At 34.0% G+C, this 23,334-nt stretch overlaps 3 protein-coding genes across 4 annotated transcripts; 1 reads left to right on the top strand and 2 right to left on the bottom strand.

The window, feature by feature from the left end:
- Positions 1 to 252: 252 nt before the first annotated feature.
- Positions 253 to 17,774, top strand: LOC142979964 (thiamine transporter 2-like). The gene is made up of 7 exons (XM_076125215.1): positions 253 to 993; positions 8,536 to 8,666; positions 9,085 to 9,229; positions 9,584 to 9,705; positions 11,179 to 11,376; positions 11,727 to 11,944; positions 12,299 to 17,774. Exons 1-7 carry the CDS (start codon positions 759 to 761, stop codon positions 12,549 to 12,551), a joined length of 1,302 nt encoding a protein of 433 aa, XP_075981330.1. The 5' UTR covers positions 253 to 758; the 3' UTR covers positions 12,552 to 17,774.
- A 136-nt stretch (positions 17,775 to 17,910) lies between these two features.
- Positions 17,911 to 18,713, bottom strand: LOC142979974 (single-pass membrane and coiled-coil domain-containing protein 4). Its single transcript, XM_076125226.1, has 2 exons — positions 18,553 to 18,713; positions 17,911 to 18,408 (listed from the first exon to the last, which is right to left on the bottom strand). The coding sequence occupies exon 2, from the start codon at positions 18,399 to 18,401 to the stop codon at positions 18,219 to 18,221; it is 183 nt and encodes a 60-aa protein (XP_075981341.1). The 5' UTR covers positions 18,402 to 18,408; positions 18,553 to 18,713; the 3' UTR covers positions 17,911 to 18,218.
- Positions 18,714 to 19,314: 601 nt separating this feature from the next.
- Positions 19,315 to 23,277, bottom strand: LOC142979951 (polyisoprenoid diphosphate/phosphate phosphohydrolase PLPP6). Of its 2 annotated transcripts, XM_076125195.1 has the most exons (5): positions 23,183 to 23,277; positions 22,768 to 22,831; positions 22,007 to 22,153; positions 21,257 to 21,356; positions 19,315 to 20,094 (listed from the first exon to the last, which is right to left on the bottom strand). In XM_076125195.1, the coding sequence occupies exons 2-5, from the start codon at positions 22,774 to 22,776 to the stop codon at positions 19,700 to 19,702; spliced, it is 651 nt and encodes a 216-aa protein (XP_075981310.1). In that variant the 5' UTR covers positions 22,777 to 22,831; positions 23,183 to 23,277; the 3' UTR covers positions 19,315 to 19,699. The 2 variants fall into 2 exon arrangements, with proteins under 2 accessions (XP_075981310.1, XP_075981318.1); XM_076125203.1 differs by lacking the exon at positions 22,768 to 22,831.
- Positions 23,278 to 23,334: the final 57 nt, after the last annotated feature.

Raw genomic sequence — 23,334 nt, 5'->3', positions numbered from 1 at the left:
GATCATTAAGTTAGTGTTAATAATTTTTATATGGATTTACGTAGATATTTGTTTATCGGTATGCTATCTCTACGCTTTTATAAAATTAAGATTATTATTACTGTCTCGCTAATAGCACCCATACGGCAATGTAAATGCAAATTAAACTTGTCCATGCAATTACATAAATAGATTTTTGTGACGTTTTCTACTGACGCAACGCAATGCAACTGTCAAGAGCATGTGATCATGACAATGTTTTGATGACGACATTCAAGTTTACTTTCCAAAATAATATATTAGATATTAATAGACTTACATAGTTTGAATGCAGGAAATGATTTCATGCTTAGAATATAAATACAAGAAGTATAATCTGTATCTAAACGAAAATAAAGCCTTACCGGCAATCTAACCAAAACATCAGAAAAAAACGCTTAATTTGTGGAAATATATCAATAAATACAAGTTATTTCTTTGATTTAAGTGCTTAAATGTCACCAAAACAAATTGGTATTAAAACAGTAAACAAGTGTTGTAAGCTCAAACTGAAAAAATGTGTGTTTTATGTTTTACGTAAGATCGATAGCGAAGACAGATGCTTGAGGTTTTAATCGCAATTAGTAAGCAATGTGTGAAACGACGCGGTTGCAGTGTGGTATAACGTGCAGTCGGCGGGAGCGCGCGACACGTGAACATAGTGCGCGCATGAACGCAGGCTGGTTCAAAGTTCTGTACACGTTCTCATCCTTTTTCATAACTTAAAATCAGCTTCCAAAATGCTGTCATGGATACACATTACGTTGATCTTGTGCGCGTTCGGCTTGATGCGGGAGATCAGGCCGTCGGAGCCGTTTGTGTCGGAGTTCCTGCTTGGAGAGTGGAGGAACATAACTGAAGACCAACTGAACAGAGAAGTGTACCCTATAGGAACATACTCGTACCTGGTCCTGCTAGGTGTTGTGTTCCTTATTACAGATTTGTTGAGATTCAAGCCCGTTATCATTTTATCCGGTAAGTCTTTTGACTGTTTTAATGTATCGTAAACATTGATAGATAGCTATATTAATTAATGGAAGATAATTTACAGACAGATTAATGTGTTTGATAATCACGATGCTAACAATTATAATTACGTTTATGGTCTATGAAGTTGCAAGGTTATTCATATTTTTTCTACATAATTATTCGATGTAATTTTTTTCACAACCCAACACTACTACTATATTTGTTGTGAACAGATACTTATATAATTTGTCAGATTTATGTTTGTCTCAAATTTGAATATTTGATACTATGTCATGTAGCCCAATCTTAGAATAATTCTTTCTGACACTCCTCTAACTAAGCAGTTACTTAGAAATTGATCTCATTAATATTTGTCTTCCCAAATAGGTAGAAGTTATACAGCAGAAACAATGATTCTTTCTATTAATTTATAAAAAAAATAACTATAATATAAAAATAGAGAAATTATTTATGGGGACAACAATGTCCAACAGTGGGGCAATAATCAATTGAATGTTCATTTTTTTTCATGTATAGAAAAGTTTGTCTAAAACAAATTGCATTTGTAATATACTTATTTTTTAAAACTAGTACTAGTAACTAGTATCTCCAGAATAGATTTCAATACGCACAGTTTTTTTTACAAATTAAAAAAAAAAAAAATTGTAATTTTTTTTAAACATTAACAATTACTTTTTTTTGTACTTAATCCTTTAAAGAAAAAAAAATGAGTGGTTTTTGATTAGCGTGCCTACACATAATTTCTAAACATAGAAAGTAGTAATACTAAACATAGTACTCCTAAATATTACAAGATAAGGAAATAAATTGAAGTTGGAGAAATGCAATAATCACAATTAACAATGAATATCTCTTGAACATTATAATCTTATCATGCAAATGCATTTCATAGCAATTGTTGGCAAATAGATAACAACCTACCTCACATGGCTATTTTATGTGCCATATAAAAGCATACTTTGAAAAAGTTTCTTGTGCAGTACTTACCCCCGGTTTCCGAGTTACATTTTGCGGTAGATTATCTATTCAATAGCGTTTAAACTCATATTAAAAAACGCTATTAAATGGATAAACTACCACTAAATGTACTCAGAAACTGGGGGTTACTTATAAGTCGAAACCTACCAACCTGAAAAGATGTAGGAATGTGAAAGCTGTGGTAGTTTGTAGGGATCGCTACAAGTGCCATTCTTCGTCTCAGCCTACCCCCATGGTATAAAGGCGTGATTTTATGTATGTATGTATGTTTAAGTGCTCCAATGATTAATTGGACTTTGCATTGTTGTATAACAAATCATTTCAATAAACATGAGAGCTATACCTATCTACTTATTATGTTATATACTCAAGTATATGATATTGAAGACATAGCTACTTAAAGATAGCTCTTTAGATTATGACCAATGTATCTTGACTTAAATATAAATAAATACTTCTGTCCAATAAAAAAGACACATTTTTGGGGACTATGCAGAAAGGTCAATGACCTTTTTGCATAGTTTTTTATGTGATGCCCCAAGGGATGAATACCATGATACACCGAGAAGCAACTAAGAAAACATGATACTTAGAGTTGCTTGAAGTTCAGGCATGTACATCTGCATTCGTCCAATAATTAGTTACCCGAAAGCTCAGATTAGTGAATAGCTACCCGGTTTCCACCGCAACCGCCATTAATGGCTTCGATAAACTCTCGAGCGCAAACTGCATATATTATCTACTTGTATTTCCACCAAAATGGAATTCCAAAGTATGCAGTTTGCGCTTGCGAGTTTAACGAAGTTTCTAATGAATTGTTTCGCTCGCGGTGGAAACCGGGCTTTACTCGGAAATCGGTATGGTCAAAACCTTGTTGGACACAGCGAGACTGGCGAGACACATAGTCTGACAGCGGGACTATCCTGCTTAATTGCACGACGTATAGTCAAGTGTAAAAAGTAGACTAAAGCGATTTGTTGCGCTAGTGTAGTACTTAATATTAGTCACATCACAAGCATCACTTGTGAGGATGAAGATATCACGTTGCTCATTGGTATAATGGGATATTACAAGTGTGCCTCTGTGGCGCAGTGGTAAAGGTGGTCGCCACGCCATTACTATTGCATCGGGTCGTGTGTTTGATAACGTGGAAGAATGATTTGTACGATTCATTAATAGTTTTATCGGGTCTGTTTGTAATTTATGTTTGTTGTTTGTATGTTTGTAAAGGTCTTTGCGACACAAGAGCAATTCTTTAAAAAAAAAACGTATTACAAGTGCACATGCTTACTGTAATTGTACAAATAGCATATAGGTACTTGAAACTTTATGATACTTAACGCTATTGCAAATTCCACCTCAAATCTGATTCATCAACTATTTCTATGTTGTTTGTCTGTATGTAAAATATCTGCAGTAATCGAAACATGAAACCACTGAATGCGAAATCTAACACGTTATGCGACATACCATTTGAACTTACCTATTGTTGAACAAGCACTTGTAATATTATTTACCTTTAGCCCATGTTTACATTACTGAGAGACGGCTTGACACCTTCACACCAGAATGGTATCAGACCGCCGGAGATAGGCTACAATGGGCCCAGCAGTGGGACGATACGGGCTTATAATAATAATAATTATAATAATTACATTACTCTAGGTACCTGTGATGGGACACCTACGTTGAATTCTGCAAGGCATAGTTTCACGTGAAAGAAGAATACTGGACCAAGTTTTGCCTTCTCCCCGACGCTCTTTTTCGCGCTAGTTCCCATCGCGAACGGTCTTAAGTTGACACTGTCAAGCCAAGCCTCAAGCACATTCATGTGCCTCACAGGGTCGGTTCACATCTGACGGAAGATGCGTCGGACATAGCTTAAGTAGTATGGGCTTCGCACTGAAGTATACTATTATAATTGCTGCAAAAAAAAAAGTTACTATTCGTTTTGGCTCTAGCATACAATACATTTTTTAGTTCTAAAATATTTCATCTATATCATCTATCTATCTATAATTCAACGCATTAGCACTCAAGTCCAGTCTAGATGACTTGAGAGCTAGATTCTATCTAAATTGGGAGCGTATGTAAACACCAAAACAACACGCTTTCGGGTTATCACAACTCGCACACCACAAATCTTTTATTGTTGACTTGTCGGCTTTATAGATTAATACTATGTATTGGTACTTTGATAATAAATAATAATATAATAAACATGTGTAAGCAATATAATAGGTATCTTAATCCGCTGATAAACCAAGATAAGACGAAATAACTAGATGAACTTGGATCTTTTCTGCATCGAGGATGCGGAATGCGGATATAATTTGATCTGATGACTCTTGACTTGACTTATTCTGCGAAAGTGATAATTTCATCGTACCGGGAAAACATTTTCGTTAATTTTATTGTCGATCGGATTTTTTTATCGCCTGAGGCTGATTTTCAATCATTATCGATGTTATCAACTAGAATAGCTGTTGAGAAAACTTGTATAAAAATCGCATAAGTAAGTAATCTTAGCGTTAATCTACAAAAATATTATCCGTTTCTTTTTCTTTTCTTAAGCGCAGAATCGCACCATAAATTAATCAACAAAGTAAAGAAAACATTTTACATAATAAATATCATAAATATTTCTAGTACGAAGATCAACAAGAAATATGTTCGCCAATTAATATTTCAATTTATCAATCACGACGAGGCTCGATAAGTGTGTTGGCGCATTGAATGAATTATTATAGGAACAACGTAAATAAGTGTAGCACGCGTCAAATGACTTTGTCGGTCTGAATATAGCCACGAATCAGTGCGAGGAAGCAAAAAAGGGATTCTGGAGGAGATTCCAGTGGTCTTGGAGACTTAAAGATGATCTACGTCGCATATTTTTTTAAATGAAATGAGTTCGTTCGAGGCTAGTAAGTCAGCACGCACGAATTTTGTACTCGGCTCCTTTAGTGTAGACCCGGAGCATTCATCCGTTCCGTCATCTGTAGCTCTACCATGAGTTGGCAACTATAGTCTCCCGCAGACACTGTAGTTGAAAAAATGTATGAAAACTCGAACAGCGCCTCTAGCGGATAGTTAAGGTACCAACATTGCTACCATGAGTCCCCATAGTTAGTAACGTGTAGTTAAATCAAACAACAGTGCATGTAGATTGGCTTTGTCGTTCATTCTTTCCGTACGATAATGGTACCATGAGTTACCAATTTGACAGATGCTATAGTAACGAACTATTACTATAGTAGTAGCGGCACTCACCGACTTTTAGCTTCGTGAGAGCGTATTGTTTTACAAATAATTGAAGTTATTTTCCATTAAAAAATGATCGGTAGAACAAATATTGGTTGCGATATGTTTGAAACTGCTGCATACAAAGATGAACGATGTGAACAAAGACATTTCAAAGTGGTATGCGTGAATTAAGTGGAAATCCCCTCAATAATTGTAAAACAAAGTTTACAAAAGTATATCGACTAACAAAGAAGTGTTTATAGAATTATGTGATTTATTATGTCAACACACGGGTTTAAAATCATCTCAAAGAGTTTCATTAGCATCAAAGGTAAGCTGGTAAGCTGTTAAACTTACCTTTGATTAGTATGTTAATACATCTTAGCTATTTTGTTTTGTTCCGATAACCTCTCAAGAACAAATAAGTTTCTTATACGTTTTTACATGTATTAAGTGGTATACTTATTCACGCTCACGATGTCTATCAGCGAGTTGTTGGGGAGGCGAACCATTTTTTCCCAAGAGGCCACAAGTGTGATCATTGTAAAAGTTACTTCAGCTTTAAACCATGCTTTAAATCATGCCAAGTTTTTGCAAACATGTTCATAAAGTTTCCTAAGACGCGGCAGGAAAGAGGATTATTTAAACAAAGGTGAAAATAAAATTAGTTGTTAATTAGAATCCTTGCACTAGCACTAAAACGTAACTGAGGTGTTTTGTTTCGTCCCCGGCTGACAATAAACAAAAAGCAATAACACAAAATCAAAAATACACGAAAACGTACCAAATTATATGTAAGCGACGACTTCCTATTTTTGTTGGTTAATACTACCATATCAATTTGAAACGTGTGTCGTATTTTCTCTCTGTCTGTCTTATGTGAATAGAAGGAGATAGAACTACAACACTCAAGCTTAGTCAAGTTACAGATTGAATGTAGACATTATGTCGCAAAACCACAGATTAAAAATCCTACTACGAATGATATAGTTTTAACTATAACGAGAGTAGTTAACGTCAACACAACTCATGGTACGAACATTTAAGCCCACTGTTGTAGTTGCGTTTTCACGTTAACTACTCTTGTTAAGTAAGATGTTTTTACTACGCCAACTCATGGTAGAGCTACAGTACTGCTCTTCTTGGTCTCTTCTTTTTATTTATTCAGTTTCTCGCGACGAATTGCGGCTATATCGAGACAGACGTGTTGGCGCGTGCTAACTATACGTGTACTAGGTCTACGTTAATGGAGCTAGGCTAGAGCGGAGCAAGATCCTGACACAAACTTATTTTTCAAGTGCGTTCGAGGCTTGTTAGTCAGGCTATACTAAACGAATTTATGATTTCTTACTCTTCTAGCCCACTGATCTTAATGCCTTGTTAACATATTCATAACATAAATTCACGCCTTGTTTCCATAGGGGTAGGCATATGCCAAAGAACGCCACTTGGCACGATCCTTGGAAACTTCCATTGGTTCATTCGCATCCATACATCTTGTCTTACAGTAGGTACTACTAGGTACCGCCGGTTACTATTACTACAAACCCCGTAGATCAAAATATAATAAACCTTTTCAGATTCCCCTATAATGTGCCAAAACAATGGCTCTTTATTAAGATAAGCTTTATAGGAAATCAAAGCTTATCTATGCTATCTATCGTAAGCGATGACATAATATTAACGCTGTTTAGCATTTCTATTGAAGTACATATTTACATGCTTCTAATCTATAGGGAACATCTAATATTAATAGAAATGTTACAAGGGAATGGTATAACATGCTTTTAGTAGACCATTTTACAGCGCTGTATGGGACAAAGTAAAAAAACCGTCCGATACCTTAGTTGAGAGGGTTGTACACAAGATGCGAGAGTCGCCCATTACTGGTTTAAAACCTTGCTTGGGGTATTAATTATTATACACAAAAACAAATTGAACGCAAATCTGTTATTATGCGCATACTCATCTCTAAGTGAAAGACTGTCTGCACGTACTTATATAAAGTATATAAATGTCACTAAGCGTCACTATTACGCATAGAAAATATAGGAAAATATAGTTGAATACTTAGGTAGTTTCCGCTTACATCAATCACTTGGGAAATCCAGACCTATGTTCTCTGACTTATGCCCTAGGTCATACTCATTCATCATTTAAAGTATATTGTAGATAAACAGAAAGACAAACGGGCCTATAAATAATATATTATCGACCGGAAACTATACTTCACTTTCTTGTCGCGTTAAGTCCATTCTCTTCTTTGTTATTTATAGCTATTCTATTTTAAACTAGGTATTCTGATGTGTATCGACTGTAGGTAGAAAATTTTCTTTGAAGAACTTAGCAGAATGTTTGAAGTGACATGATATTTGAAAATTAAAGTATGATAGAATACTTACTGATAGGGAACATGCTTAGGTAACACTGTTAATCAAATTTTCCCAAGGGAATGGAATCAACGGGATAAAAATGTACCTAGTTTATAATCTGTACTAATATTATAAAGCTAAAGAGTTTGTTTGTTTGAACGCGATAATGTCAGGAACTACTGGTTCGATTTGAAAAATTATGTCAGTGTTAGATAGCCCATTTATTGAGCTATAGGCTGTATATCATCACGCTACGACCAATAGGAGCAGAGTAACAGTAAAAAATGTTACAAAAACGGGGAAAATTTTGAGCCATTCTCTCTGTAACGCAAGCGAAGTTGTATTGGATTCAATCAATTACCTGCCCATTCATGCAAATATATATACAATCATGTTAATCTTTTGAACATAATTGTGCTAATAGAGCCATATCGCTCGAGGAAATACTAACAACGACATACTTAGTCACTTCTTGCGCAATAAGCGTGGCGTACACAATAGGTATCAAAACGTAGGTATAGTACTTCCTATAAGTTAAAAAATTCTGCAGAAACTAACAACCAGCAAAATATTATAAGGATGTAAACTGATACAACAATGTTATTTGCAGCCATGCGAAACGTTTTATGAACTTAACAAAAAATACACGTTTTTTTTTTCGTTGTAATCTATTTACTCATCCATTTCAATCTAACAAAAAAAAGTTCTTTATGAGACCCTAAAATGAGACTTGGTTTGGGACTTTGAATCCCTTTAAGAACTGATTTAATTATGTAATATGCAGTTGCAGGGTTTAATTACGATGCCACTTCGGTACACACAGTAAGTACAAGCTAAGCTACCCAAGAGGCTAGGCAGCTAGGGTTAAGGAGGCAGTCATAAATAGTTAGTTCTTTAAATAAGGAATTGATGGCTATGGTGTGGATTGTTCCAGGGTTAAGTGGTATCGCAGTATACGCCGTGCTACTATGGACCACCAGTCTAAGCTGGCTGCAGGCCTCGCAGCTCTTCTACGGGCTGTACATGGCCACGGAAGTCGCCTACTATACTTATATTTACGCTAAGGTAAATTATGTTGACAGTAAAAGAAAAGTCAAGGTTTTTGTAAATCATAAATTTGTCTGATTTGCTTTCACGACTAAAAGCTGAACCCTAATGTTCAAGATCTATCAGACTATTGCTCTGTAAGAAGTTCACTGCTAAATTATAATACGGAATGGAACTGTATAATTGCGCGCGCGGAGATGAGCTGGTAACGTAATGAAAAAACTCGGGATGAAACCTTGCATGCCTAAAAGTTTTTAAAACAGTTCTTGAAGGGTGCATAGCTTGGCCTGCAAAGTGGGCTAAGGCCTAGCAGGGGCTAGGCCTTAGTCCTTAGAACTGTGGGCAATGTTGAGCAATATAAGGGAGGGCCCTCATATTGCTCAACATTGCCCTTGCCCAACAGTGGGAAAGTAATGAGTTAAACTGTTTTATTCAGGTGGAGCCTGCGAAATACCCGCGGGTGTCATCATACACTCGCATCGCAGCGCTCATCGGCCGGTTCCTGTCTGGCGTTAGCTCTCAACTACTCACACACTTTGCAATCATGGACTACAGGCAGCTCAACTATATCACATTTACAGGTCTGCTTATACAGTAAATGGAGTTGCAAGCCTTAAGCACTTAGACCAATGTAACTGACTACCTACTGTCTGATTGGGTTTGCCAGACTAAAAAAGTTAGAATAACAAGTGGTTACTGTTAAGGACTGTGGATTATTATTTATTTATAACATCACACGGTGATGTTGTTCTCGATGGCCTTATGCAGGTAGTATGTACAAAATCAAGTATTATACGGAAATAATACATGTAGATTTCGATTGAAAACTTTCAATTTACTATTGTAGTGAAAAAGGTTTCTTATCTTACGAGTAGCCAAACAAAACAACTACTTACAATTTCTCGTATAATATTAGATAATAATATTGTCCTCAGCTCAGATCGTGGCAACGTTTTGGGCGTTCTGGCTGCCGACGGTGCAGTACGGCATCTACTTCCATCGCAACACGGCCAACAACAGTCCCGACCATAAACAACTTGAACCAGCTCCTAATGAGGTACTATATACCGTTTAGATTAAAAAAATGGACTGTTACTGAAAAATAATAAAATGTTCGCAAATATATAGACTAGAGAGTAGGAGTTATCTTGCAGTAGTATCAGAATCCTGAATTGGTACAAAATTCAAAAAGGTCTCTCGTTTCGCGATATGGCAAATATACTTTTGTGGGTACTACATCAGGTACATAATAAATAAATATATATACATAAAATAGACAACAATTTAATAAATTATACATAAAATAGATAACAATTTAATAAATTATACATAAAATAGATAACAATTTAATCAGAATATCAAAACTACATTGATCTAAAATTAGATTTAAAATGTCGTGAAACTCGTTTGCATTTCATATTGTCATTCAAGTTTGAAACAATGTTTGTCTTTATCAAACAAATAATACAACAAACTCGTTTCGCAGACGAATATAATCTTGTTATCTTATTTCTTTTGACTGTTTTATAAAACTGTTCAAATTTATTTAAGCTAATGTCTTGTTAAATTATGTCGGGATTTTTCTTTTTCTTGTGTAGTTTATCAAATATGGATTAGCATTAAATGAACGCTTTGTTTTGACAATAGTCATTAATTCGATAACAGTTGAACCCTCTTATTCATAAAAATATATGAAGTGATTAAAGGCTTATAAAGAGTTTTGTTTCGTTCACTCCTTAGCGAAATGAAAAAGAGAAAACATTCGTAGTTTTTTAACTAAAATAGGTTTATAGTTTGTTTATGAATTAGAGGGTGAATCTGTATAATAAATTACAAAGTCTGACTGTCTTTTAGGCGCAGCTAACATGGCACCGAGTCTGAGCGTAGCAACGGGTCAATTTTATCGGCATTTCTATTCAATAGCTTTTAAGCTCATATAAACATGTCAATTTGAATAGAAACCACCGCTAAATGTGCCTCAGAAACCGGTCATTAATCTATTTAAAGTTCATCTTATTATTAGTAATAGTGCAGGTAGGAATGTCTTCTTTAAAGCTAGAAATATAAAAGTATTAATTTGATTATCACTCTAATATGCTTAATTTGTTCTAAAATATTTAATGTGTCCCAGAAAGAAGGGCGCCCATAGCCAGTTGCGCTCACCGCTCTGACTGTCATTCTGTAGACGGGTGACCGCATAGTGGTATTTGAGCAAGGCGTCTCCGTGCTTCGGATGGCACGTAAAAAGTTGGTCCCGGTTGTTGTCTACTTAGATAACAGTCGTTAAGCCATGTTAAAGACCTTTCGGGCGGCTTGAACAACTTTGACACTAGGTCGATCACTAACCATACGATAAGAAGAAGACTTCTCTTCTTCTTATCGTATGGTTAGTGATCAAGGAGGTCTTAAGTTACTTAACTTAACTTTATCTTTCTGAGGTCTTAAGTTACTTAACTTAACTTTATTTTTCTGAGGTCTTAAGAAGTAAGTTTAAGTGAAAGTTCAAAATCATTTTGTTTTATATTTCAAGCGTACATTCCGTTCGGACCTATCCGAAGCATCGGCACTGATCTACAAGCACGCCCGCGCGGCGTACTCTCGGCCGCGCGTGCTGGTGTGGTCGGCGCTGTACGCCGTGGCTCTCGCGCTCTTCGTGCAAGCGCAGACCTACATGCAGATACTCTGGAAACAGATACAGGAGAGCACCACTGATGATTCTAGTACTTATGTGAGTAGCGTAAACAATAATAGTTTGATTCTGTCTCACAAGCTAAGGTTTCCTTCTGGAATTAATGTGGGTCTTGAGTACACCAAGCTGGCCAGTTATTTTTCGGCTATTTGTAGTTGTTATTTCACGCAAAATCTACTAAACGAATTGTTAAATTAAATACACAAATGTATGTAACACAAAGGATATTTATCCAGAAAAATCTTTACATGCGAACGAATTCGCAAACAGAAGCTAGTTGATCAAATATCGAAAAATCTGTGGTGAGCCGATCCATCGATACGTCGTTTACTTAGCTGCATATACTCGAGCTATCACATAAATTCTAATATATTATGTGATTTTTTCAGGTGGCATACAACGGTGCAGTAGAAGCAGTACAGACACTGCTAGGCGCGGGGGCGGCGTACACGGCGTCGTTGTACAGCGCGAGCGGCGTGCCGGCGCCCGTGGCCGCGCTGCAGGCGCTCGCCGTGTTCCTGGGCACGTACCTCAACGACGTGTGGGTCTCCTACGTCGGGTACATCGTCATGGGATGCCTTTATCATTACACTATCACGCTTGCTAGGTATGTTAATTAAATTTTAAAGAGAAATTAGAGCAAAAGCTGATTTTAAAAAAATACTGCCTCTATGACGCATGGCGCAGAGGTCTCAGGTTCGAATCCCGAGTCAGGCTAAAAAGTTGTTGCTGAGTATTTCCGTTAAGAATTTGTCTATTTTTTGTGATTGCCCGAAGTTATGAAGATACCGTAGCCCTTCGTTCCTTAGAGAGCCCGAAAACCGTGGATTACGACAGTGGTAACCGGTAACCGTCGAATCGGTTACCGGTTACCACAAATATATAATAGGAATCGTAACTATTATCTAAACAATACCTACCTAACATAAAAGTATTAAAAAACATGTATTTTCTTTTCCAGCGCAAAAATAGCGAGCCAGCTAAGCGACGAGAGCTGCTTCGGGCTAATATTCGGCATCAACACGTTAGTAGGCACTGCTTTACAGTCCATCATGATGTTCGTACTGATGCAGACGTTAGAACTGAATGTCGCCGTAATGTACTACGTCATCAGTGGCTTGTTCGTCGTACTAGCGACGGTGTGGCTCCTCGGCTGGGCAATAATCACCTTCACACAACGACAAGCAGTTGATTCCAATAGTCAGTATTCTTAGGCGTAATTTATTTGTTTTATTGTACAAATGGCGTTGTTTTTAGTATTGAAAGAAAGCGTGAAGAATGAAAAGTAAAACTATTTTTCTCTCAATTTATATTGGTGAGAATATAAGTTTGTTTCAAAATAACATATTCTAAGTTCTTCAAACAGAAAATGCGCTGAGAAGTCGAAAAATAATTTATTGTTATTCTTGGAGTCCAGTTTCAGGCAAAGGAATGCAACAATGTAGCTAGCAATACGATACCTTATGAAATGTATGTACCGTAATATTAATATAATAATATGCTGCTGTGCTGCATATACCTATTATGTGCATAATTATATACCTATTGTAATGTCCACCTAACTTGTCTGACATCGATTCTAAAAACAACAATTAACTAATTTTCTACTTTTTAGAACACCTTTTGTTTTAGAAATATTCGAATATTTTACTCTGAAGTCAGTTTCAGTTTTGTGAAATTGTATTTGAATAATTTCTTGCTTTTTAGTGAATCTGGAATTTAATAACTCAATTTAGTTACAGCCGACCAATAGTTTGTCACCTTTTAGTACCACAACGGGACCACATAAAGAGTTTCAAGTAGCTGGGTATCTTTCCATAGAAGGGAGACTCTATTCCTACAGTGATATCCATAATAATGCGTACTTATTTAACTTCGTATTATACAGTCTCATGTTATGTCAATAGCCGCGTCCACACTAAGCGAGCAGCTTCGCGAGGCAATATCTCGGTCTCGCTCATTTCGATTTTAAAGAAAAGAGACAGATATTGACTCGCTCGGCTGCTCGCTTAGTCTGGACGCGGCTATTCAAAATTGCTATCAGTACGGAATCAAATTAAAATAGAACTACAAAAAAAACGCCAGCTTTAAAATAAAAAAGAATCATTCAAATTGGTTCTTCTGCAAAAATGTCAGGTGGCAACATACATTACACACACAACATCCGTTTTTTTTTAAACGATTCAAAGAGGACGTAAGTATTGCGGGAAAATTTTCGGTACGTGGGAAATATGATATAAAGTTTTTATTATTTTTAACTATAGCAGGAGCAGGGGGGCGGGAACTTCAACCACTATACACACATGAAAACCAGCGGGGAGGGGTGAGGGAAATATAGTCACATATGTACAAGATTGTATTGAAGACACATTTTGAGTCGTACACTAACTTGTGAATTTTAATTGAGGTTATAACGGAGCTTTGATCCGTCCATCAATGTAACTATGTAATGATAATGATTTTCTGATCTGATCTGATAATGTAATGATTTTCCTCAAGGAATAACGTTTCAGGGTCCGCAAAACTTAACGTGTGTTAATCAGAAATGTTCTTTCAACAGTGTACTTAGACCTATGTACTTATTCGCTCGAAAGTCAAGCGTATGTCTCCTAAATGTCAGAACACTTCGCATGCGGCTTTAGGTGCAACGCAGACGTCAGACTACCCGTGACGCACTTTTTAGTCTGTCTGTGAAAATAGAACTTACGCAATTATATGTAAGTAGTAACGCGCCGGACTTTTTACGCGTTGTGTGCGTTACTGCATATAATGGCATAAGTTCTATTTACACAGACTAAAAAGTGCGTCACGGAAAGTCTGTCGTCTGCGCTGCACCTTAATAAAACATTCGATTGAATTTAAAACTTTGCAACACAAAACTTAACGAACGGTGATGAAACTCTATGTCACATTAGTTTAAATTTAGTAAAGTTCAATAAATAATTTTGAAAGCTTATCGCATGCTTTAATGTACCAAAAGTCTCTAACTTCGATTCACGTCCGATAAAATTCCGTTACAACTCTCATTCTAGCTAACAACAAAACTAGTGACTCTTACACATTACTTATTACTTATACAAATAACTGGTAGCCCTGGTAGGTGCTAAATAAGTAAGTAGTGTATATTCTTTTTTTACTGTTTATATAAATCTAGTTATTAACCCTCTTATTCATAAAAATATATGAAGTTTTCAAAGGCTTATAAAGAGTTTTCTTTCTTTCACTCCTTAGCGAAATGAAAAAGAGAAAACATAATATAGTAGTTTTTAAACTAAAATAGGTTTATAGTGTGTTTATGAATAAGAAGGTAAATATTATAATTATATTGTCTAGTTATCCAGTGATATAAAATATTATATTAAGCTCCGGTTTCACGGTTTTTAAATAAATGTCAGATAGCTAATCAGATAGAATTGGGTAGTTGACTGGGTAAATGTAAAAATATTAAACTTGTACCCGTAAAAGGTTTACCCATAATGCTCAGACTATATAAGATTTTTCGCAAATTATGTTGAAATTGTAATGATACAGACTGATTTTTTTTATTAGGTGACGTCACTACGCTCTATTTCTTACTATACTAAAATGTGTATTTGACATTTCATTAAGAGTAGCTAATTTGACTGTAGTCAAGTACCCAATTTTTTTGTGTTGAGTTTGGCAGTTGTTTTCATGTATGTCTCACCTTATCCATAGGATTATCTGACACTTATTCAGAAGCTGCGAACTGGCCTTTAATGTTTAAATTTATTAAAATATAATATTGTTGAAACAAAAGTATTCAAAATTTCATTTGGCTCATAGCCTGCTTATTGAAATAAGGTATGATAATTAAAATTTTAGGAACATGTTATAGGTTTTTTGGTATGTGATACTAACATTATTTAATTATTATTGTGATATGTATATTCTCAATCTGCGTAGCTTATTTTATAGAGGGATAAATTATTTTATTCATTTTTCGTTGTTATATATTAATAATGTTAAAGTTGTGTAATAGTCTACAGCGAAGAAATCACTTTAGATATTTCACTTCGCTGCTAAAAATACCGTAAAAAATGTAAATGTAAAAGTTGACTATTTAAACAGACAGCTGTAGTTAAGTGCACAGTAATTAGTATTTAGTTCCATATATCCTTTATAGGACACACCGTTTAACTTAACATATCTGAATGTAGCAACGAGACACTGCGCTGCAGGCTTAAAATACATATTTTTATAATAGTTTTTAAATAATTTAACACTTAAAAACACATAAAAGCAAATAATCTGTACCCTCTTATTTTGAAATCGGTTAAAATAAATTTAAAGTAATCATTCAGATTTCCGACAGTGTGTCAGTGCAGTCATCAAAATGGTGCGTGCTATACAGGTACATAGAGACAATAGTGAGAGTAGCAGTAACCTCGCATTATTTCGTAATTCATATTATCATGCTAGTATCGTAATGACTAAGTAGTAAAATAAGTATTATAAGTAATTACGTATGTTTAAACTAACTTTTTTTTTTAATATTAGATTGGTTCTATTCATTGTGCATACTTTGTATAATTACTTTGAGATTGTTAGGCACATACTTAATTAATGGTTTACAAATTTCTTATGTACTTACTTAAATTATATTTTCATTGGCCTTAATAAAGTATGTATTTTTAATTGTTAATTGGTCCTAGACGCAAACGCGTGTCAATATTAGTTCAGCCGTTTTCGAGAGACGTGGCTACAGACGTACTTACAATAAATTTACATACCATCGTAAGACCGTCATGGTTAATTAAATAATGTTCACGATATCACTTAAACTTAAATATTTTTTTATGTCTCACGACCTATGTAAAATGGTTGAACATTTTATCGGCATGTCTAATGGTAGTACTTAGCTATCTTTATTTAATATTCCGTTACCATGTTTATTTTGAGTATCTCCTAATATTCGAGAATGTTATCTATTAATTTTAGCTTAATGTAGTTTTTTCAAATGCCACATTGAAAAAGTACCTCTCCTTTATATTTTGTTAAATAATGTTAAACAAAATTTATTTGTTACGATGGGATAAAATGTGTTTATTTTTATTAATTTCTTGTATCCAGTGTAAAAAAGCTATAAAATTTTATTTTTATTGTAGCTTTTGCGTTGTTTGTTTCTTGGAAGAAGTTTCTTTAAGGAGCTAAGGACTTAATTTCGATGTACTTAGAACATTAAATAGATAACCAATTCGGAAAAGATAATTTATCTTAACGCAGCAGATACTTAATCTTTATCAGGGAAAGATAAATAATATCTTGTTTGAAATATTGCAGAAGTTAACCCAAGAATAAAACGTAACATTATCGTCTTGGTATATGCGGACGATATGCTTTAGCTATACGATTAACGATACGATTTGCTTTAGCATTTAGCATGTGAACGTGTGAACGTATGTCAAAAAGCGAAAATAACTCATCACGTACCTATGCAATATTATTATGTTTATTGTCGCACTTTAGTCAACCGCAAAACTATTAACAACAAAAAAATAAAACAATGGCTTTACAAAAATCGAACTGCAAAGTAAAAAAAATCAGACAAATCAACAAGTCCTGATTTTTCTTGAATTCGGTTAAAAATGTGCACGACGTTGGATAGAAGTTCGGCTCTAATTTAATCAATATGTCGAATAATACCTACCTGCATATAAATGGGTTCAACCAAAATAGACTTTATCAAATGATTGCACTAGTATGTATAGTAATCATAATTAATTTGACATGGTCCATGTAGGCGCGAATTTTATTTTTAAACATTGTAGTCATGTGCTGTATGCCTTATGCCTTGTAGCAAAATTATTTAACCGAATTTTATTTCATATTTTCGATAGGTCCAATGTTCTACAGCATGTTTCATTATTTTTTAATGTAACTAGGTACTAAAATAACAGCAGCATTTGATAATTTACTATATAATTTCTACTTACTTCAAACTTGTTTATTGTATGTGTACTTACCATTAAAATTATATAATATGTACTTAGAAACCAGCATGTAAGTGGTTAGTGGTACATTGCATAGTGTTAATTCTTTTTTGTTATAAAAAAAAATAAATTTTTCCTTTGTGCAATAATTTTCGTAGTGACTACATATCAATCTTATTTTACATATCAATCTTATTTTATTTTACTCATTACGTTTGCAAGTTGAAGTTGTTTTTTTATTGGTTTTTTTCCTAATGTCAAATTCTTAGAGATAATTAAAAATAATGTATCTACTTTTTAAAGGAAAGGTGGTAAGTAAGACACTGTTTTTGTGCTTAAATGAATAGACTGACTAATGTAGATTCACAGTTATATCTTTGAAGAAAGATAAAAAATATTAAAGATAGTTTTAGTAGCATCCATCTAATTTAGGCGCAACATATGCATTACTTATGATTTTGTAATAAAGCTGTTTAAAAGATATATTATATTGTTTTTAAAACCAACCCCTCGCATCAGCTCGTTAAAAATATAGACATAATAAAAAACATTTACTCATCTTATTATTTTTGTCCACAAAAATTGTATTTATTAGGAAAGAGCAGATAATTAAACGCACAAACATTAGGTAACTTTCATATATTCTAGTATTTACATTAATTTAGTTACATTTCTAACACTGAAATGCTGATATGTGGACGAATAACATGGAATGTTTGAATAAACACATTGTAATGATTACAATATTGTTACATCTACACATTATGTGCTTTCTCAATATATCACTTGTGCGAAGTGTTTCCGACACCATTCCATTACATTTTCATAGAACTCACAACCATCGAAGACTTTAAATAAATTTTCCCAAACCAATATAACTGATAGTATTTACTATGTACAATTTAAACACACTGTTATCCTATCATTATGTTACGCGTACTGCATCGACGACGGCCTGGTCTTCAAATATACGTAAACGCAGATTAATAAGAAAATAACCGCGAAAGTCGGCAAAACTACTGTATGAATTTGTTGTCGCATTTTAGCGAACTCCTGTTTCCTCTCCCGCTTCTGCTTCGCTGTTTCCTTTACTGCTCCTTTTAGTTTCCTCATGATGCGGCTGGAAAAAAATCGTAGAATATTGTAGAACTCTGCCACGTCCAATTTCTAATTTATATTTACATTCTTATCAACATGACACAAACGAGAAACACTATCAGTGAATAAACTTTATGACGGATAACAACAATATATTTGACAGTACCTTTTGTTTCTACGAAACTCAAAATGTTAAATGATTTAGTTGAATTAAAATAATTTCAAAAGTTCTCGATATTTTTAAAGGAAATACACACGTCACATCATATCACGAAAGTGGAAACGTCAGTGTCACATTTCATTTCACAATTTCCAATTTTCCACATCCTTACGTGACGTTGTCAAATAGTGTTGCCAGAATAGCAATAACATGTACCAGTCCCCTTTTTTATACATATTACTAACGGTACCATCATTATTTGAAAACAGTTAATACAAAGCCAGTAAAGGGAATAAATATCCTGAAATGATGGTATGTGAAAGACTATTCTTTATCACACCTTAAACGACGCCATTTCAATGGGAAGTGGGACCTGCTACAACTCGATACTTCTGACTGCGGTTTTTTTGTTCCTATCTGAAAATCGGTAGATAAAATTGTAATAAAATATGCCAGAGTCACTATGATTAAATATTTTAATCATAGAATAATTCAATTTTTACCTTCTACATAAGTAAATAAAAGACACTTCGTAAAATTAAATCATCGGCCAACATTCACTATTTGACATACCCATAGCGCAGCTTATAGATACTCGGCAATAATTTATCCTACATTTAAAAACCAAGGACACCGCTCGTGTCTTTCTTCGTAATTTCTATTATTTCATAGCTACTTGCTTCAGCAGCATGTAATCTACACATTCAATTTGAACTTATTACTTTGAACAAATTTTCTTCAGGCAGGGGAAAATTAAAATACAACAAAATGTATTAATAATTTAATATATTAAATTCAACTTTTCAAATATCACTCGCTTTTACACAATAATTAGATATTTAAGATTCATAACAAACTATTTTGCACCATTTAAATTAATTATTTGTATTTCACAATTTAAGTTATACAAATTAATTAATTTAACAATAAGAGCACTACTCATGACAAGTTATTTTCAACTTAGTAGCTACAATCACAGGACTCGAAATATGTCTGGTTACTTTATAATTACAATGATGTTTTAGCATCGAAATAAGCTGACTGCTACATCAATTTTAAAAACGTTACATTTGTTCAACAGTCCATCTCAAACAACATTTATCATTAGTGTGTATTTGGTTAAGTTGTGTATCTTATAACTAAGCGTACAATTTTATACGTGAAACTCTCCGCCCTCAACTTTTTCACTTGACAATGAGACAACAATACTCTCCGAGGTACTTTGGGAGAACCACAGCAGACACATTAGAAGGCCTTCAAGTAGACCAATGCCGACTCCTCCGAACACATCTAAGATGTAATGCCTTTCTGCTAGGACCCTTGACAGACAGACAGTGGACACCCAGGCCATGAGTGGAGGGTAGAAGATGAAGCTAATGGGATCCGCGTACATTAGCATGAAAGCTATCATGGTGGCTCTGCTCGCGTGTCCTGATGGGAAGGAGAACTTGTCAGGTCCAACTTCCAATAGTTTGTTCATGGGGACTGGTCGGCGTCTTCTTACAGCTGCTTTTATTACGGCTATGATTATGATGTCCAAGATTAGAGCTGTAAAACATAAAATTGTTTTGTGAGTATTTACAAAGATAAATACCTACACTTTTTAAAAATAATGATTCCTCCTCCTAACTCCTCCGACTCCTAACATATTTTTAAGACACGATTGAAATTTAGAAAAAAAACCTAAAATTGCGTTCAATGTGCATCACTGAAATAGTTGAGCCGAGTTTGAACATTAAATTTATGCAAAATAGCGTGTGAGTGAGATCTCATTAGAAATTCCAAACGCAAGCACTGTTGTGAACTAATTTGAATATTAAAGAACTATTCTCTCTGGAATTCCTAACAATAGTGAGTTTCGACGCAAACATCTTTTAAGTTTTTAAGGTCTGTTTTTCATTATAATTGTGAATTCATTATAATGATACAAAAAACCTATTTAAGATGCTGTTTATATTCGTTGTAGGTTATTTTTAAAAACAATTCACCTACTTAAAGCTTACAGATAGATCAATGCGGTCGATGCGTCATACAAATATTTGTTCCGTGTTGCAATCAAACCTACATTGCATTACGTAATTAATTAAAATTAGATAAAGCTTGGCCTTAGTAATATAAATATAATTCTGACTGTCTCTTCTTCATGCCTAAACTACTGATCCGAATTGAATGACATTTTGTACAAATCAAATTTGAGATCCGGGAACTAATTTATCGTGTAATTTAACACAAACGGGAACCATGCGGGTAATAAAATAAGCCATATGACAAGTAACTACAGTCAAAGCATATGAGCAAAAATATATTGATAAAGGAATGCAGCTGAAATTATAAAGCTTTTGTACGGGTCTTCGATATTTTTCGACACATTAATTACTTTACGAAATTGTTTAATAAAAAATGCATTTTTCAATCCATTCTTAAATGTGACTAACTTCGGCAATTTTGTGAATCAATTTCCCGTAAACCAATCCTAATTTAAATTATGCAATACACTAAACAGGAATCGAATATCTTGCTTTTGCATTTAATAAGCGAAAAAAGTTTCATTATCAAATACGTCTTAACCCACATACATAAATACATAAGTGTCGTGTTATCAATGCAGATAAAACATCAATGAGAAGTTAATCACATATCTTGATTAACTTTCATACCACTAATTTTCAGATTATTGTCGAGGAAAGTATTGTTGATAATATGTGTTTACCTATCAGCATGTTGACTTGCAGCTGATAAAGTTCCTTGTAACTGAACAGCCAGATAAACGTGAGCCACCCGGCCAACCAGACGATGCCGTGACATGATACCTGCAAATTAGATTGGGGGAATTACTTTATTTGTCTTATCAATTTAATTTCACTGTAAATAGTATTAAATGTATTTGTTTTTCATTCATTTAGGAAGTATGAATCATTAAAAAAATATTTATTGTGATTTCTAAGGACTGATAAAAAGATTTCTGAAAGGAAATAATTGTGGTCATTGAAAATAACATTTTCAATTATAGTGTTATTTGAGTTCAGTAGTATATAATATATAATAGAGTTGCTAGTAAATGCAAAAATAATATATGTTTATTTTTTTCCTATTTAAATCTGTGCTTTAAAGGCACTCTAAACTAAACAAATCAAATTTTCTACCAACTGCAAATTAACTGTATTTTCACAATAATAAACTGACACAGTTTAGATAGCATGATATTGAATGCAATGACTACAGAGCCTTTAAAATTCAGGTCCGTAGTATATTATGATCATTTCTATTGAATGTATATTTAAGCAATGCTTGTCTTACGTCAATAGCAATGGCTCCCTAGTCCCTATGTAGTCGAATCATCCGATAAGTCTGAATGTGTGATGAACAATATCATCATCGTCGTCATAAGCCTGTGTCCATTTTTTGCAGATGAACAACAGTCATTATAAAAATATATGAGTAAACAATAACTAAGACTTACCTCAAACAGCTGTGAGTGGTTGCGGATTGATCTCAAGGCGGTGACTTTTAACGCCATTTCCACAAACTTTTTGGTGATTTGTACATCGTACTGTAATATTTTCTTCAACATTGGTGGAACCTGTCGCTTCTTCTCTACTTCCCCAAGCTGGAATTATTTACAAAATAGACAGAAACTTTATCTCATTGTCTTGAGAACAACATGACCAATTTATAAATTGTTTTTATCATACTATTCTTCTTTCTTTAAGGATGATTTTCATTGAGGGATAAATCTAAGAAAATGCAAAGGAAACAATAAAAAATATTACATATGAGCAGAATGCAGAGCTAGATATTAACAAATAAATGATCACAAACTAAAATATAAGTCAACAAGTCAGGTCTTTTCAAACATATTTTTTTATTGATTGAAGTTAAGTTTTGTTTTTATTGAGTTTCAAGATAACTGAAGTCATGTAAAGATTGTTTAAATAATAGATCTCTATTTTATTGTATTAACACAAAATAAAATTATTTCCTATGGCACTTGATTAATATGTTCCATGTAAAAATAAATTTAGCCAAGTTGAAAACCCATATTATTAAAATTAACAATGTGCAAATAACCATAAAATCCCTTAAGTGAGCAGAATCAGTAAAAAAATTAAATTTAAGAACCGAAAAAGTACAATTAAAATACAAATAAATACTGTTAAAAAGACATGCAAAATGAAATTAATAAAATGTAGTAAAATTTACAGTGAGTGGAATAGATCTTACCATATCCATGTTGTTAACTGAAACTAGAGTGATTGTTTAATGTTTCAAACGCAAGCCGGCACACCTGTACAAATGAACACGCCAATATTACTAAAGAATATTTACAAATTTGCGACAAGTTGTCTATTTTCACTACTACAATATTGTCTAAATTTAGGAAACTCTGAAGAGGTTTATATAGTGCACAAATATACCGGTGATAAGAGGATTAGATATACGAAGCGCTACACCGAGCTGACGTAGAAACAGCGGTATGATGTAGGTATACAAGCATTACTAAGTGTATGATCTAATGATTTATTTACACAATAATACTATCGAAAAACCATTTTTAAGGCCGCAAGTGCAATGTAATTAACTTTGAGAGTTATGTTTTGAATAAACTGCAACTAATTCTGTTAATATAATAACTTACAAATAACAAGAGTTAAAATAGGTCTTCGAATTGGTCAGAATTTACAGACGATGACGATATTCAGTAATTTGACATTGCCGTCATATGTCATTCTGAAATGACAGAAAAACAAAAAGTCGTAGGGACGTACTAATATAGTAGTCTTCTTAATC

This window comes from Anticarsia gemmatalis, chromosome 2 (genome assembly GCF_050436995.1).
Source record: "Anticarsia gemmatalis isolate Benzon Research Colony breed Stoneville strain chromosome 2, ilAntGemm2 primary, whole genome shotgun sequence".
Lineage (NCBI taxonomy): Eukaryota > Metazoa > Arthropoda > Insecta > Lepidoptera > Erebidae > Anticarsia > Anticarsia gemmatalis.
Note: the sequence above shows the minus strand (reverse complement) of the source record. Positions and strands in the feature narration are given on the sequence as shown.